The 19,053-nt window shown below is 38.1% G+C and overlaps 1 protein-coding gene across 1 annotated transcript in view; it reads right to left on the reverse strand.

Moving 5' to 3' along the window:
• The window catches only part of LOC128661553 (CLIP-associating protein 2-like), an 898,219-nt gene that overhangs the window by 354,191 nt on the left and 524,975 nt on the right, over positions 1–19,053 (reverse strand). Inside the window, exon 16 of the mRNA XM_053715796.1 lies at positions 11,171–11,233. Within this exon, the coding sequence (XP_053571771.1) occupies positions 11,171–11,233 (63 nt within the window). The remainder of the gene's footprint in view (positions 1–11,170; positions 11,234–19,053) is intronic.

Below are 19,053 nucleotides of genomic sequence, written 5' to 3' on the forward strand. Positions count from 1 at the left end.
CAATCAAGACACTGAGTGCAATTATTTCTTATTTCTGTTGGGCTATCATGAAATTATTTCTAAATCTCAATTTAATATTTCAATCTTTTAGTCTCCAAACTTTCGCCTAGATTTAGAGTTTGGCGTTAGCCGTCAAAAGCAGCGTTAAGGGGTCCTAACGCTGCTTTTTACCGCCCGCTGGTATTTAGAACAAAGAAGGTGTCCACAGCTCTCCAATGCTTAAAAGAAAATCTTTATTAGGACAAATATAGCAACGTTTTGAGGCTAATACCTCTTAATCATGCATAGGCTTACACACAATTGACACACCTTTTATACCTGTTGGTTTGGCGCCACAGGGCCCACAACCTAAAGCAATGAGGACACCTACTGGTGAATGTTAACATTGCATATTAAAATCATTATATAAATGTATATACTTATTTACAATAGAGTAAAGTGAAATGTTGATGGAATACATGAAGCATACATAATTGTTAAATGTAAAAAATGTAAAACAATTGAAAACGTATTTTAAGTGTTTGCAAGGAGAAAGATCTATCTAGTGGTAAATACCTTCCTAGGAATATGCAAATAAATCTTAGATAATCTAAACATTATGTTTTATATCCTTATTGTATTTAACTTGATTTATTGATTTTATTATATTGTTTCAAGGCTATACGGCACATTAATAGAATGGTTATGATATTCACAGATAAAGATATTTATATCAACAGATAAAGATTGTTATATCAACAGATAAAGATTATTATATATCCATAAAAAGGATAAATGCTCAATGAGCCATAATGATAGAAGGAGCACATTATTTTATAAGGGCAAGATAAGTGTAAATGATGATTTTAAAGAGATATGATATTTTTGAATGGACATTTGTTATAGATAAACAGAATAATCCAATTCTCTATTAAGGCCTCTAGGGACCATAGTTTCTAACTTATAAATCCACCAGGATTCTTTTTGTTTCAGTAGAATTTCTCTGTCCTGGCCGTTTCTTTGTGTTTTTATGTGGTCAATAACTTGCCATCTCATTTGGCTGATGTTATGGCCTTTCTCTATGAAATGACTAGATACAGGGGCCTCCTTGTTTTTGCAACGTATATTTGAGCGGTGTTGGCTCATCCTGTCTTTTACCATGCGGGTGGTCTCACCCAAGTAAACCAAAGAACAAGGACACTTTATTAAATATACTACATGGGTAGTATCACACGTATAGAAGCCTTTGATGTCATATCTAGTGCCATTATGGGGGTGATGAAAAAATTTCCCTTTAATTCTGGAACTACAACTCATGCAATTTAAGCATGGGTATGTGCCATAATTTTTACTACCTATGAGAGTTTGGATGCTGCCTTTGCTTGGTCCAACATCAGACTTTACCAAATGATCTCTCAGATTTTTTACACGTCTATGGGCCATTAAGGGAGGATTTTTGAAGATAGATATTTTGTCATTAGTCACTTAGTATGTGCCAATGTTTTCTTATGCTTTTAGTGATCTCCTTACAATAGTGACTGTACTGAGAAATGAAGACCATCCTGTTTTCCTTTTGTTTAACTGTATTGTTCTTATTATGATACTTTAATATCTCATTCTTTTTTTCTTCAATTAGTTTAACTGGATAGCCTCTTTAAATTAATTTATCTGCCATTTCATCTATATGTTGGTTACATTTCTGTGTGCTGCTGACTATTCTTTTTACTCTGAGTAACTGGCTCTTAGGGAGAGATTCTACCAAAGGTCTTGGGTGAAAGCTATCGAACCTGAGTAAGGTATTCTTGTCAGTACTCTTGGTATATAAATCAAATTCTAATATATTTCCAGCTTTTATAACTTTTGTGTCCAAAAACGTCACACTCTCTTCACTGAAGGTGATAGTTAACTCTAAGCCCTGTACTGCTGAATTTACCTCTCTAACAAACTCTTCCAGGGATCCAATGTCACCCTACCACACGCCAAAGACATCATCTATGAATCTCCACCAAATGGAGCCATATTTTTTGAAAATGTTATTCTTGTAGATGATTTTCTCCTCTATCTCATTCATAAAGAGATTGGCGTATGATGGGGCGACATTGGACCCCATGGCTGTGCCTTTCAACTGTACATACCACTCATCTTCAAATAGAAAATAATTCCAAAATAAAATTAATCTCAGTAGTTCTTCAATGAATTGGCCTTGTCTACCTGTACATATATTGTTGTTCAACAAGTTTTTCATAACAATAGAGATACCTGTCTCATGCTTTATGCATGTGTATAGACTTTTTACATCCATAGTAAAGAGAATGTATTTGCTAGAGGGAAATTCTAGATTAGTGTCCTTAATATATAAAGACATTTTGTTAACCTCTGGTTGCAAGATTTTGTCAACAAATATAGAGATATTAGAGAATACAGATTGAACACTGGAGACAATGGGCCTACCAGGAGGTCTTTTTATATCCTTATGGACCTTAGGTACAGAATAGAATATAGGAGTATGTGGGTTTTGTACAAATAGATATTCTTTTAGTTTTTTTATCTATGATATTATCATTGTAAGCTTTCTCCAAAATATGTGACATTTCTTTTTGTAATAAATTAACAGGATTACAATTCAATTTCTTATATGTAGTGTGATCCTGTAATTGCCCCTTAATTTCTCCTATGTAGTAAACTTTATCCATAAGTACTAGGGCCCCTCCCTTGTCCGCCCCTTTAAAAATTAGATCTTTTTGGTTTTTTAAGAAGTTTAAAGCTTTTTGATCATTAGATGAAAAATTGGTATTGTGTTTTTTCTTACAATTATGTGTTTTTCTCAATTTCTGCACATCTTGTTCTACCAGCTTTATATATGTGTTTATACTATGTTTATTTACTCTTGGATTAAATGAACTGTTCTTTTTAACAAGCCCCAACTCAGAAAGAGACCATTTACTACAATGTACTTTTTGAGATGCATTGTAATCACACATATAATTAGCAAACCAGTATTTAAGCTTAATACTTCTGAAAAATTTAAACAAATCCTTTTCTAAAAAAATTGTGCTAGTAGATGGACAAAAGGAAAGGCCTTTATCTAACAGTCCTTGTTCAGATTCAGTTAACATATATCCAGATATATTAATGACAGTACTGTCTCTCTGCGCAATGCAGTTTACTTGCGGTTTTGGGTTTTCTTCGGATTGAAATTTCTTCTTGTTGTCCTGTGGATCCTGGTGGATTTATAAATTAGAAACTATGGTCCCTAGAGGCCTTAATAGAGAATTGGATTTATCTGTTTATCTATAACAAATGTCCATTCAAAAATATCATATCTCTTTAAAATCATCATTTACACTTATCTTGCCCTTATAAAATAATGTGCTCCTTCTATCATTATGGCTCATTGAGCATTTATCCTTTTTATGGATATATAATAATCTTTATCTGTTGATATAACAATCTTTATCTGTTGATATAAATATCTTTATCTGTGAATATCATAACCATTCTATTAATGTGCCGTATAGCCTTGAAACAATATAATAAAATCAATAAATCAAGTTAAATACAATAAGGATATAAAACATAATGTTTAGATTATCTAAGATGTATTTGCATATTCCTAGGAAGATATTTACCACTAGATAGATCTTTCTCCTTGCAAATACTTAAAATACGTTTTCAATTGTTATGTGAAGACCCTTTTTACATTTTTTACATTTAACAATTATGTATGCTTCATGTATTCCATCAACATTTCACTTTACTCTATTGTAATTAAGTATATACATTTATATAATGATTTTAATATGCAATGTTAACATTCACCAGTAGGTGTCCTCATTGCTTTAGGTTGTGGGCCCTGTGGCGCCAAACAGGTATAAAAGGTGTGTCAATTGTGTGTAAGCCTATGCATGATTAAGAGATATTAGCCTCGAAACGTTGCTATATTTGTCCTAATAAAGATTTTCTTTTAAGCATTGGAGAGCTGTGGACACCTTCTTTGTTCTGGATTACATTTGGGTGAAGTGGCAGCTCACCTGTCTGCACGAGCACTCCTGTTCATTGGTGCTGTTCCACTCTGGACGGTTTAGCTCCCGCTGGTATTTAGAGTCGAGCAGGAAAGGGTCTACCGCTCACTTTCTTTCCGCAACTCGAGGCTACCGCAGATCCCCTTACGTCAATTGCGTATCCTATCTTTTCAATGGGATTTGGCTAACGCTGGTATTTCGAGTCTTGGAAGAAGTGAGTGGTAGAGCCTCTACCGACAAGACTCCAACCGCAAAAAAAAGTCAGTAGTTAAGAGCTTTATGGGCTAACGCGAGAACATAAAGCTCTTAACTACTGTGCTATAAAGTACACTAACACCCATAAACTACCTATGAACCCCTAAACCGAGAACACCCACATCGCAAACCCTATAATAAAAATTTTTAACCCCTAATCTGCCGCTCCGGACACTGCCGCAACCTATATTATACCTATGAACCCCTAATCTGCTGCCCCAAACATCGCAGACACCTACATTATATTTATTACCCCTTAATCTGCCCCCCCCAACTGTCGCTGCCACCTACCTACACTTATTAACCCCTAATCTGCCGTCTGGACCTTGCCGCCACTATAATAAATGTATTAACCACTAAACCGCTGCACTCCCGCCTCGCAAACACTATAATAAATTTTATTAACCCCTAATCTGCCCCCCCAATGTCGCCGCCACCTACCTACAATTATTAACCCCTAATCTGCCTCCCCCAACGTCGCCGCTACTATAATAAAGTTATTAACCCCTAAACCTAAGTCTAACCCTAACACCCCCCTAACTTAAATATAATTTAAATTAATCTAAATAAATTTACTATAATTTAATAAATTATTCCTATTTAAAACTAAATACTTACCTATAAAATAAACCCTAATATAGCTACAATATAACTATTAGTTACATTGTAGCTATTTTAGGATTTATATTTGTTTTACAGGCAACTTTGTATTTATTTTAACTAGGTACAATAGCTATTAAATAGTTAATAACTATTTAATAGCTACCTAGTTAAAATAATTACAAAATTACCTGTAAAATAAATCCTAACCTAAAATACACCTAACACTACACTATCAATAAATTAATTAAATTAATTAACTACAATTAGCTAAACTAAAATACAATTAAATAAAATAAACTATAATTTAAAAAAAAAAAAAAAACAACTAAATTACAGAAAATAAAAAAATTACAAGAAGTTTAAACTAATTACACCTAATCTAAGCCCCCTAATAAAATAAAAAAGCCCCCCAAAATAATAAAATGCCCTACCCTATTCTAAATTACAAAGTAATCAGCTCTTTTACCAGCCCTTAAAAGGCTTTTTTTGAGGGGCATTGCCCCAAGGTATTCAGCTCTTTTACCTGTAAATAAAAATACAAACCCCCCACATTAAAACCCACCACCCACATACCCCTACTCTAACCCACCCAAACCCCCCTTAAATAAACCTAACACTAACCCCCTGAAGATCTCCCTACCTTGAGTCGTCTTCACCCAGCCGAGCCGAATTCTTCATCCAAGCGGAGCAAGAAGAGGTCATCCATCCGGTAGAAGTCTTCATCCAAGCGGGGTCTTCTACCTTCATCCATCCGGAGCGGAGCGGAGCCATCTTCCATCCAGCCGACGCGGAGCCATCCTCTTCAACCGACGGACTAACAACGAATGACGGTTCCTTTAAGGTGGCGTCCCTCGAATTCCGATAGGATAGGATAGGATTCTATCAGCCAATCGGAATTAAGGTAAGAAAAATCTGATTGGCTGATTCAATCAGCCAATCAGATTGAAGTTCAATCTGATTGGCTGATCCAATCAGCCAATCAGATTGACCTTGCATTCTATTGGCTGTTCCGATCAGCCAATAGAATGCAAGGTCAATCTGATTGGCTGATTGGATCAGCCAATCGGATTGAACTTCAATCTGATTGAATCAGCCAATCAGATTTTTCTTACCTTAATTCCGATTGGCTGATAGAATCTTATCACCTAATCGGAATTCGAGGGACGCCATCTTGGATGACGTCCCTTAAAGGAACCGTCATTCGTCGTTAGTCCGTCGGTTGAAGAGGATGGCTCCACGTCGACTGGATGGAAGATGGCTCCGCTTCGGATGGATGAAGATAGAAGACCCCGCTTGGATGAAGACTTCTACCGGATGGATGACCTCTGCTTGCTCTGCTTGGATGAAGAATTCAGCTCGGCTGGGTGAAGACGACTCAAGGTAGGGAGATCTTCAAGGGGTTTATTTAAGGGGGTTTGGGTGGGTTAGAGTAGGGGTATGTGGGTGGTGGGTTTTAATGTTGGGGGGGTTGTATTTTTATTTACAGGTAAAAGAGCTGATTACTTTGGGACAATGCCCCGCAAAAAGCCCTTTTAAGGACTGGTAAAAGAGCTGATTACTTTGTAATTTAGAATAGAGTAGGGCATTTTATTATTTTGGGGGCTTTTATTTTATTAGGGGGCTTAGATTAGGTGTAATTAGTTTAAACTTCTTGTAATTTGTTTTTTTATTTTCTGTAATTTAGTGGGGGTTTTTTGTATTATAGTTTAGTTTATTTAATTGTATTTTAGTTTAGCTAATTGTAGTTAATTTATTTAATTAATTTATTGATAGTGTAGTGTTAGGTGTATTTGTAACTTAGGTTAGGATTTATTTTACAGGTAATTTTGTAATTATTTTAACTAGGTAGCTATTAAATAGTTATTAACTATTTAATAGCTATTGTACCTTGTTAAAATAAATACAAAGTTGCCTGTAAAATAAATATAAATCCTAAAATAGCTACAATGTAACTAATAGTTATATTGTAGCTATATTAGGGTTTATTTTATAGGTAAGTATTTAGTTTTAAATAGGAATAATTTATTAAATTCTAGCAAATTTATTTACATTAATTTAAATTATATTTAAGTTAGGGGGGTGTTAGGGTTAGGCTTAGGTTTAGGGGTTAATGACTTTATTATAGTAGCGGCGACGTTGGGGTGGCAGATTAGGGGTTAATCATTGTAGGTAGGTGGCGGCGACATTGGGGGGGGGGGCAGATTAGGGGTTATAAAATTTTATTATAGTGTTTGCGAGGCGGGAGTGCGGCGGTTTAGTGGTTAATACATTTATTATAGTGGCGGCGAGGTCCGGTCGGCAGATTAGGGGTTAATAATATAATGTAGGTTGCGACGATGTCGGGGGCGGCAGATTAGGGGTTAATAAGTGTAAGGTAAGGGGTGTTTAGACTCGGGGTTCATGTTAGGGTGTTAGGTGTAGAGAGTGTTTCCCCATAGGAAACAATGGGGCTGCGTTAGGAGCTGAACGCTGCTTTTTTGCAGGTGTTTTTTTTAAGCCAGCTCAGCCCCATTGTTTCCTATGGGGATATTGTGGACGAGCACATTTTTCCATCTTACCGCTACCGTAGGCAACGCTGGTATTGAGAGTTGAAGTGGAGCTAAATTATGCTCAACGCTCTCTTTTCTGAGGCTAACGCAGCCATTCAGACAACTCTAAATACCAGCATTGTCTTAAGGGTGGGCTGGAAAAAAAAAAAGCAGCGTTAGCTGAGTTTTGTCTTTACCGACAAAACTCTAAATCTAGGCCAGTGTTTCCAAACCTCTTCTGTCACCCTCTGTGCTTCAAACCACTCCTCCCCCCTTAACATTCTCACCAGGCATGTTTACCCTTCTTTCTCTTTCCACAGCCTCACACCTCACATCAGCACAGCCATTCTACAAGCATATCATCAGACTACAGAGATTTGAAAAAAAAAAACATTTTACAAGTCTCATACCTCACATCAGCACAGCCATTCTACAAGCATATCATCAGACTACAGAGATTTGCACGCACTAGCCCTCCAGTCCCTTCCCACCAGCAACCCACCCTAGTGTTTACCTTAATATATACACACACCTCCTAACAGTAATTATGTGCAGCTGTCACTAATAATCCAGAATAGAGAAACCACTTCAGACTCAAAGCCTTTGTACTGACATTTTACCATTCTTTTACACTTTCAAAACCTCATTTGCTCAGTCACCATACACTTTTTTCCCCATATGTCATCACTCACTCTCAGTTCACTTTGCCTTATATCAGACTTATTTTCCTTCTCCTTTCCTTCTGTGTCCATTCCCTCTCCTTTAGATTGTAAGCTTGAGAGCCTTTCTACCTGTAGGTCACTTTGTGTTTAAAGTGAACTATTACTGATTGTGCTCAAGGGCAGGGCATTCCTCTCCTTCTGTATAACTCATTATTGCACCTATAACTGTAATGTACCCAAATATTGTACTTGTTTGTGTATTTAATGCATCCCTGTAATGTTTTTTATTCTTTGTATAGCGCTGCGTAACCTGCTGGCGCTTTATAAATAAATAATAATAATACATTTATTAGATTTGCGGCGGGGTCCGGGAGCTGCGGTTTAGGGGTTAATAACTTTATGTAGGTGGCGGCGGTATAGGGGGCGGAAGATTAGGGGTTAATACATTTATTAGATTTGCGGTGGGCTCCGGGAGCGGCGGTTTAGGGGTTAATACTTTTATTAGATTTGCGGCAGGGTCCGGGAGCGGCGGTTTAGGGGTTAAACAATTTATTTAGATGCAGTGGGCTCCGGGAGCAGCGGTATAGTGGGTAAACAGTATAGTATAGTGTGGGTTTTTGGTGACAGTATACCAAAAAAGCTGTAAAAAAGCCAAAGAGCAGCGAGATCGATGACTGTTAGTTAACAACAGTCCGCTCCGTACTTGGTGCGCAGCTTTTTGACAGCTTTTTTGATAATTTTGGAGAACGTATTCAGGTCCGCGGTGGCGATTTTAGGCGAACTTAGGCAAGCATATTGGTGCCTTCGAATGCAAGAAAGTCGACGCTTGATAAATAGAGGCCTATGTATGTACACCAGTGACGTGCAGTGAGGTCAGAGGTTGGTGAGGCACTAGATATGATACGCCGGAGAAACACATGTACAGAGTGCTGCAAGTACCCCCAACAGGGCAGGTTTAAATGATAGCTGAACCAGTGCACAGGTGACATAATCAGGTGATGGGTGAGAGCAAGTTAGTAACCACTGAGTTACTGATCAGCTGATTACTTCACCTGTGCACTGATTCAGCTATAATGAAAACCTGGCCTGTTGGGGGTACTTGAGGACCATTGTTGAGAAACACTGCACTAAAGCACCAGCTCATCGGAAATGTATTGATTACCTGGAGAATAAAGCACACACACTCTGCTCACATACACACTCACACAATTCTGTGGCAAAGTGCCAGTTACTAAGCAATTAGAATGATACACAATTTCTTCTCTACTCACTACTGTATTGTAAAAATAGAAATAATTTACCATACAAGTTTTACACAAAGAACAAGTTATCAATACTGCCAACACAGCTGCTGCAATATGGTGTTCAAGAAACCCACATGCACATCCCACTTAGGTATGCTCTTCAACAAAGGACACCAAAGGATACCAAAAGAATGAAGTACATAATAATAAAAGTAAAATATAAAGTTTATTTATTTATTTTTTGTGTGCAATTTCTATCTGAATGATGGAAATGTAATTATGCTTTCATGTTCCTTTCAAAAACTAATTTGATTTGCTGACATGGGGCCAGTAACAGTTGATGCTAATTCTCAAAATATAAATAACTAGAAAAGTCTATTTAAATAGCATGCTCTACCTCAATCATGAAAGTTTAATTTTAAATGTCTCCCTTTGACTATGTGTTTAACCAGTTACTTTACAGTGGCATTATTTCTAAAAAAAACATTTAACTGCAATAATTACATATATTTTTTTAAATGACTCATAATCTCCTTTGTATTAATATAAACTTGTATAAAAGCAGCACATATTAAAAACACAATGCAATAGCTTTCAATTGATTTGTGAATTACAAGTTAACAGAAGTCTTTAAATAAATGGAGACACAGAGAAAAATAAAAATAGATACTGCATCCTCTGACTGAACAGACATAACATATATGGAGTTTGTACCTAATTAAATCAAATAACCATGAAAAAGGGAGGCTTGGCAATATTCAATGTCAAAAACTTTAATTTAAATAAATGTGGACACTGCACACTTAACTTCAAACTCTGGGTTTTAAATTATGGATTTAATTGAATTGACCCTTTGACTTCCTGTCAGTATTGAGTTATGCTCACTTACTGTCCCCCCTGTTAATGAGCTGTATCTGAACACAATTTGTGAATCACAAGAGATGTAGAATACTACTTTACTCTTCTGCTTGGTGTCATCTGTTCTTAGGTTACCTCAGCTTTCAGTTGTGTCACATGACCCTGCTCACTGCATTCTCCTAATTATTTTTTATATCCTTCACTTGCTAGGAGGCATCAAGAGGGGTGCCTCCTATTGGTCCCAATTTTTGCTGCTAATATATTGACAGAACACAGGTGGCGCTGCAGCACACCTTTTCCTTTGACCCATGTACTGCAATGGAGAGAAGCGTTCCTGTACCTGCCTCTCCATAGCATTATATGGGGGGAAAATATTTTTTTTTTGGACTTTTTTTTTTTGTTTTAATTAAAATTTAATTAAGCTTGGGTAGGCACTGCCTCCCCTGCCTCCTATGAGTGCATGTCCCTGATGTACACCCCCTGTAGATCTCAAGTATAGTACTTTGGGATATTTATTTTCTCTGATAACTTATGCTGACCAAAGCGTAAACGTTTTTTGGTCATTCAAGACTGCTACAAAGGCAGAAATTTGACCTTTAAGATAACTGGCTAATAAATCCTTATCAAAACCAAATTTGTAGAATAGAAGGGATTTTAAAGAGTTTTAATGATATTTCTTAGACTCACACAGACTTTGTGAGTATCATAACAGGCTTTCTGGCCTAAACGAAAGGTGTCTATCACTTGATCATGGGGAAGTGGGAGGGATTAAAGCTCTGTTATGTGTTTTGCCTCCTCCTGGTGATGGCTCTCCCCATCTTATTAAAGAAAAACAGAACATCACAGATTATTATCAAAAGTTTGTGTACTGCAGGGCAAGAAGATTATTAAAAATTAGTGCAAAATAAATAAATTAATGAAAATACAAAAAAAATCACATATGCAATATATGTGCAAATTGTGGTTAGAAAAATGTTGCTAGCTGTAAAGGCATAAGGAATGTTTTACTCATACTGTACCTGAAGTCCCATACACATCAGGGGTGTGGAGAGCACCAGTAGATCGGGAATGATGCCGGGAAGCTGTAATAATAGATTGATTAGATATATCAGCATGGAAAGAAACAAATACAAATTAATAACGAATTGGACACCTAATCACTGTGCTTAAATCAGGAATTTTCCTGCTTTTTTTTCTTAATATATAATGTAAAGTCTGAAATAAACGTTAAGTTCCTCACTTAACGTTTGTAATAATAAAATTGATTCATCATGGAAAGAAACAAAAACAAATCAATAAAGAATTTGACAACTAATCGTTCTGAAAATACAGCTTAATTCAGGAATTTTCCTGCTTTTTCAAAATTAAACTTTCATGATTCAGATAGGGCATGAAATTTTAAACAACTTTCCAATTGACTTTTATCATTAAACTTGCTTTGTTCTCTTGGTGGTATTTTTCAAAAGCTAAAACTAGGTAGGCTCAAACTGATTTGTAAACCACTGAAAACCGCCTCTTAGCTCAGAGCATTTTGAAAGGTTTTCACAGTTAGACAGTACTAGATCATGTGTGTCATATAGATAACATTGTGCTCACTACTGTAGAGTTATTTAGGAGTCTGCACTGATTTGCTAAACTGCATGTCTGCAAATGCCTCTACCAATACATCCAAGCATTCTGATGTCCTTACTCGCTGCAGTACTACATTGTTTACTAAATTTTAAATCATCTGAAATAATAATCCCCAAGTCCCGTTCCTCCTTTGTAACAGTCAGTGAAGTGTCATTGAGTCTGTAATTAACATTTTGATTTTTCTTCCCTAAATGCATGATTTTACACTTTGCTGTGTTAAACTTTAGATCCCAGTAATTTTTCCAATCCTCCAATTGTTGTATATCACTTCTCATTTGTCTACCCCCCCCCCCCAGAACATCTACTCTAATACAAATTTTTGTATTATCTGCAAACAGACATATTTTCCCCTGTAGCCCTTTGCGGATATCTCTGATAAATATGTTAAACAAAACAGGCCCCAGAACTGACCCATGAGGAACACCACTAGCAACAGGCCCCTCTGATGAATGTATTTACTAAGACACATTGTTTTCTGTCCTAAAGCCAGCATTCTAACCCAGTTCAGAATTTTTGATTCTAAAACAAGGAGATTACAGTTTGTGAATTAGTTTGTTGTGTGGGGCAGTGTCAAATGCTTTGCTGAAATCTAGATATGCTACATCAACTGCTCCACCCTAGTCTAATATTTTTTGTTACATAATAAAATAAAGTCAATTAGATAAGCCTGACATTACCTCCCTGGAGTAAAACCATTTTTATTTTGGTCCTTTAAATTGTTTGTCTTTATGAAAGTCATAATTCTTTCTTTTAAGAGACTATCCAGTAATTTTCCTACTACTGAAGTTAAAATAACTGGCCTGTAGTTACCAGATTCTTCCCTACTGCCCTTTGTATAAAGAGGTACTATATATGTTATTATCTAATCATCTGGAAAAGTTCATTTTTATTAGTGACTAATTAAACAGATCAGTTAATGGGACACTTAGCACTGATCAAAGTTCTTTTAAAAACCTTGGATGAATATTATCAGGACCCACTGACTTTTTTACATTTATTTTTGGTAATGCTACCAAAACCTCATCCTCTGTAAAAAAAGATTAGTGTTAAGCTTGTTTCCATTTTTTGTAGAATCCCTTAATGTAGACATTCTATCTTCATAATCTTTTGTGAAAACATAACAGAAGTAATCATTGAGACAATATGCAATTTGCTTATCTCCTATTATTCTACCATCAACTGTTTTCAATTTTACCATTCCAACCTTATTTTTTCTTCTTTCACTGATATATTTAAAGAGTGTTTTGTTCCCATGTTTTACTGACTATGCTATCTTCTCTTCCGCATGAGCTTTAACCTTCCTAATAAACTGCTTAGTCTTTTTTTTGTTGGAGTCTTCATATTTGCATATCATCATCTGACTGCATGTGTCTGTAATTTTTATAAGCTATCTTTTTTTGTCTTCACAGCATGTGCTACTTCTTTGGAAAACCATATTGGTTTCCGCTTTCTTTTACTTTTACAGGCATGTCTAATACAGTGTGCGGTTGTATCTAAAATGGCACCCTTCAAAAATCCCCACTGTTCTTGAACCCCTGTAATAAAAGCTTTCCCTTTTAAATAGATGTTTAGGTATTGTCCCATGTAAGAAAAATCAGCCTTCCTAAAGTTTAAAACTTTTGTTTTAGTCTGTGTGGACAGTGTCTGCACATGAATACTAAACCAAACAGATTGATGATCACTGGATCCTAAGTTGTGCACCTACAGACACATCTGAAACTGTATCATTGTTTGTAAGTGTTAAATCTAATATAGCTTCCATTTGAGTTGGTTCCTTAACTAATTGTTCAAGTGATTCCCCTTGCAAGAATTCAAGAATATACCTGCTTCTAGCTGATCTTGCAAAGGGAATCTTCAATTTGTCTGTCATTTCTCTTGTGTGAGAATCTAGATTTTCCTGGAAGGTCTGTTGGTCTACCAATTCGCAAACGTGTTGGGAGGGTCTCTGAATTCTCTAGAAATAATCAATTTTACTGATGAGAAATGTAAATAGAGGGAAAATCTGGCCAGTGCTGGCAGTGGCTTTAATCAGAATTTCAATGACATTCCGTGTAAGAACTACCACCAACTGCTCTCTGCTCACTCACTACCACCTATTCCTCACTCCCCAGTGCAAACATTACTCCAATATTATGGTTCTGAGCTATGTAGTGAATTGCCTTTTGCTGTTCCAGCAACCTCTCCAACATTTCCAAAGAGGAGTTCCATGTTGCCAGATACTGTGCTGAGGGAAACCTGTCCTTTCTTTCTCCTGTCTCAGCTAATGCATAACTTGCAGTAAAAGTACCCCACAGGATTTCCGGTGGGCGGGGAGACTGGAAGGCAGCAGCATAGAAGAGCTCCGTAACTTTCATAATTAAAAGTCTCCAAGTCTGCCTTCCCGGTTGCCCCCGCATTTACTTCTTGCCAGGAGAACGGCTGGCATTGCTGCTGATACACCCTGACTGAATCATGGCTGGCGCAGGACTCAGAAATCAGTCCTAGTCCATGGAAGGGAAGAAAGGAGCACTGTGGCGCGAAATGGCGCCATTTTGGATAGAGGCTCCAGGGATCCCCCTCTGCTTTCATCGTCTCGGTGGAGACACAGTACCCGTGTGGCAGCCTGGGTGAGTGAGGGGACTGCTCAGATCGGAGCACCAAGCATACAGAGCACCAAGTATTGCCTTTAATTACAGTGAGGTGCATGAGATAATCGGAAGACATATTGAGGCCCAGCCTAAGCTTACATTGGTCTCACCTAGCTTACTGCTATACCACCTAGCCCACACATAGCGTACTGGGCTCAAACACCCATCCACAACTGTTGTGTAGGTTGGAGGGGAAACGACAGCGGGCTATTGTGAAACAGGCCCTCAAGCACTGGACTTTCTTAACTCCCTTATCATCCTGGGAGACACTGTGTCGGGGCCCCATCTGCACGAAAAAAAAAAAAGGGATATAATAGCCATCACTTACGGATCCCAGCACCCTTGCTGCCCCCCCCCCCCTGGTGCTTCTGCAACACACTTTGTCCTGTACTGGGTGAAGGGTTACATGCATTGTCAAAGAGCTCAACAGAAATCATTTAAGGAGTGTACGTCGCTGGGAGGTGTCTGGTCTGCCAGCCTGATAGGCAGTTGAATTGCTAAAACCCTGTTGAAGGACTGTTTTTTTACTACCACAGCACCTCCTCATAAGTTCCTTTCACACACTGCAGTTTGCAAAGCTGCCATTTCTGCATATACAGTTTTATATTTATGCTCCAGTTTTTCTCAGAGTGTATGAGGCTCAGCTTCAGTGTTCTGATCCAGCTAAATAGCACCATCTAGTGGCCAAATCCAAATATCTCATCAGAAGTACCAGTTCAGATAATAATTTTTGTCTCTGTTCTATGAAAGTTACTGAAAATTTTAAAAGGCTGCCTCCACCTATCAAAGAAGCTATGAGACAAAGACCGAAAACACAGGATATAAAAACACACCAGGCTGTGGAGATACATGCCTCAAATTTTCCTCCAAGAGAAAATGGGATTAATTCCCCAGGTGACCATGGCTCACTGCTGCAGGATCTCAAAGCTTTTTTTTCTTAAGTTTTTCGAAAATGGACTCCCTGCAGGCTGGTATGGACACACACTAACTAGCAAAGTCAGAGTATTTTCCACATGCATTACAGCGGCCGAACAAAGGATCTCTGGAGTGAAGGACAGACAACAAGAGTCAGACGGCTCTCTTAAAAATCTATTTAAAGCAGAATCAATATCTACAATACAAGGTAGAGGATTTGGAAAATCGTAGTAGGAGAAACAATCTACGCATAGTTGGTGTGCCTGAATTGCTTAAAGACAAATATGTATTGCTCTTTACTTCATCCACGCTTCCTAAGCTTCTGGGAATGCCTTTAGATTATTTACCATTCAATGTTGAGAGAGCACATCAAATAGGCCCAGACAGACACCTGGGTAACCTGAAAGATAGGCCCCGCCAAGTTATCTTTAAATACCTGAATTATCAAGACAAATTAGCAATCCTGAGAGTTTATAGAGTGCTAAAGAGGTCAAATTTGAGGAACAACATTTCCTAATCTTTCAGGACTTTTCAGCTGTCACCAAAAGACGCAAATATTTTGAACCACTGTGTTCTCAACTGCATGAGCAGGGCCATCAAGTAGCCCTTTTGTTTCCTGCGAAACTGAGGCTTCAGACTGTTTCAGGACCCAAGATTTTCCATTCCCCTGCAGCGGTGCAGGCTTTCTTGGCTTCCGAAAGAAGGCAGGACAATGGTTGAGGCTACTAAACTGAGTATATATCTTGGTATCTCTCTCAGGGATCTTTTCATGGTTTACAATGTATAAAGTTATGTATGTTTTTTACATGTTTGTAACAGTTGTCTTTATGATTCTTACTGCTCATCAAATGTTGTGTTGCCCAGGGTTTATAATGTTTACCTATATTGGTTCCATGTCCCATATGGGGAATATAGGTCACATAGTGTTATCTCACTAAGTTGTTGCCCTTTTCTGAGTTACTTCTGCCCCCATCCATTTAGTGTCCTGTGGTGGCCATCTCATTACACAGGGAGGGTAACCTATGATTTTGCGTTACTTACACAGAACCTGTACTGTATATTAGCAAAGTACCTAATTTTCATTTCATATGCCCCTTATCTAATCTCTGCCCCTTCTGGTCAGAGTTCCTATATACGGTGGAGAGCTATATGAAAATTTGTCAACAAGCATGGCCTTATCTTATTTGTTATGTGTTTTCATCTGTACCACCACTTCTAATCATTGCCTGTTTCTTTGTTTACTGCCAGGATGTCTCTGGAGTGGCTGCAGTTTCGCCCCCTACAGGCCATACTCACTATACTCACCAAAGACACGTTCCCCGGAGGCACCAGGTAGTAAGTACCATTGCTCCCTCCATTAGTAACATATCACACGTTGAAGCAGATAATATCTCTTTCACCACTTGGGCCTCTCCTTTGGAACGTGTGCTTTCTCCCGCCTCCTTAAGTTCCCTTATTAGTATCCCCTTAATGTTACTACCATTAATGATGAACAGTTTCATAGTAGGATTCTTTTTAGTTTTTTATTATGGCTTCACGACTTAAAATAATTTTGTGGAACGTTGAGGGCACTACTTCCTCACATTTTTATCAAACACAACGCTTGGTAAAAAACAAAAGAGAAGTGGCCTTGATAAGCTCCTTTAAAAACACTTTAGACTTGGTTGATGTGTGGAGGGCGCAGAACCCAGTGGAGGTACTCAAGGCCATACGGAAGGCCAAGCTAGGGAAAGTGGCAGGCCCGGATGGCCTGCCTTCAGAATTCTATAAACTCCTAGGGAAGGAGATTGCTCCTACTCTATCTTCCTTGTACACAGCCTAAATGGAGGGATCTTCCCAGATGGACAGTAGATTTTCAGAAACCAATATTTGCCTTTTGCTTAAGCCAGACAGAGACCCTTTTCATACATCCTCCTACCGACCGATTTCACTCCTCAATGGAGATTATAAATTACTCACTAAAATTTTAGCGGACAGACTAGCACAGGTTCTGCCATCCATTGTTCATGCTGACCAGACTGGATTTGTCACAGACAGGTCCTCAGTGATAAATATACGGAGAACCTTAGCGATCTCATCTTATTATTAGTATAACAATTGCTCCCCTAATCCTACTAAGTTACCGGATGCATGCCTTTTTGCATGAGACAGAGAAAGGCGTTCGATAGGATAGAATAGGACCACTTACGGACTTCTTTAGCTAAATTTGGCCTAACCGTTGTTTTTTTTTACAGACTTCTGTTTGTGCAACAACTTCCTTCAAAGACTATACACTGCCCCTAGGGCGTCCCTGATAATCAACGGATGGCTCTCCCCTTCGTTTGAGTTGCAGAGAGGGACAAGACAGGGTTGCCCTCTCTCCCCTCTGCTGTTTGATTTGGCTATTGAGCCTCTGGCGTGTTACATCAGACAGAATTGCAAGGGTTTAGACCTATTTGACAGTCCTCAACATCTATCACTATATGCCGACTACTTGCTACTCTTTGTAGGTAACCCCATACTAATTTGAATAGCCTTTTCAACGTAATTAACAATTTTGGCACCTTTTCGGGCTACAAAATCAACATCGACAAGTCTGAGGTTACTTGATTGCAAAACACATCAAACACTACACTAGTGGACTCTGGACTTAAAATTACAGATGGGTCATTTAAATATCTGGAAATTTACATACATGTAAACCCTAATAAGCTATACCACCCTAATCTCTGACATACTGTCCAAAATATAAAATTGTTGTTATCGCGACGGGCTGGTCTACCTCTTTCCCTCTCAGGTAGGATCCATCTTTTGAAGATGGTCACACTGCCTAAACTCCTTTACCCTCTGCAGATATTGCCACTCCTCCTTACTCAACGAGACACTAATTCCTTGCAATCCGCTCCAGGACCGTTCATATGGAGAGGGAGGAAGCATAGGATTGGAAAACCTACCTAGCAATGCTGATTTGTAGAGGAGGGCTGCGCCTTCCTAGCATCTCATGGCACAATTGGGCCACACTAACAAAATTAATCTTGGACTGGCTAGTTGGAAATGGCTGGTTTACTCCCCTGGACATAGATGCTAACCTCATTAAACCGATTCATATAGCTTTCCTCCCCCATGCAGACATTACATCACTTCCATCTCACATACAAAACCACATTCTGTAAAGGGATCCCCTGAGAGCTTGGGCTAAATTATGTAGGTTATGGGGAGTTAAAAAAATTGGTTAGTAAGCATTTACCGATCCAGGGCAATCTGCAATTTTTACCAGGATTCAGCACGGAGGCATTTAAACTCTGACAATCATGACATCTTACGACACTTAAACAGCTGATTAACCCATTGACTTTGGAGGTTGCGACCTTCCAGGACCTTAGAAACTCTTATGGCCTACCGGACACTCATAAATTTTCCTATTTTCAATGTAGGCACTATATAACCAAGTTAAAAGCAGACAGTCTACTGTCTGGTGAATCTACCAATATTGACAGGCTCTGTACTCTGGCAAGGTTGGGCTCCTATAAAATCATAAATACATATAACCTCATTTTGCAACATTTAGAAACCACCAGGATTTATATTATTTATATATTCTTAATAAGACATCAACTAATGGAGTCAGGATAGACTGAGAACAATTATGAAAGCTAACTTCTATTTGCTGGACAGTAGAGAAAATCAACTGAGAGGGACATTGGTGTATTATAATTGGATAGTAGGTAACGTAAACTGGGTAACAAATG

Source organism: Bombina bombina, chromosome 5 (genome assembly GCF_027579735.1).
Source record: "Bombina bombina isolate aBomBom1 chromosome 5, aBomBom1.pri, whole genome shotgun sequence".
NCBI classification, from domain to species: Eukaryota; Metazoa; Chordata; class Amphibia; order Anura; family Bombinatoridae; genus Bombina; species Bombina bombina.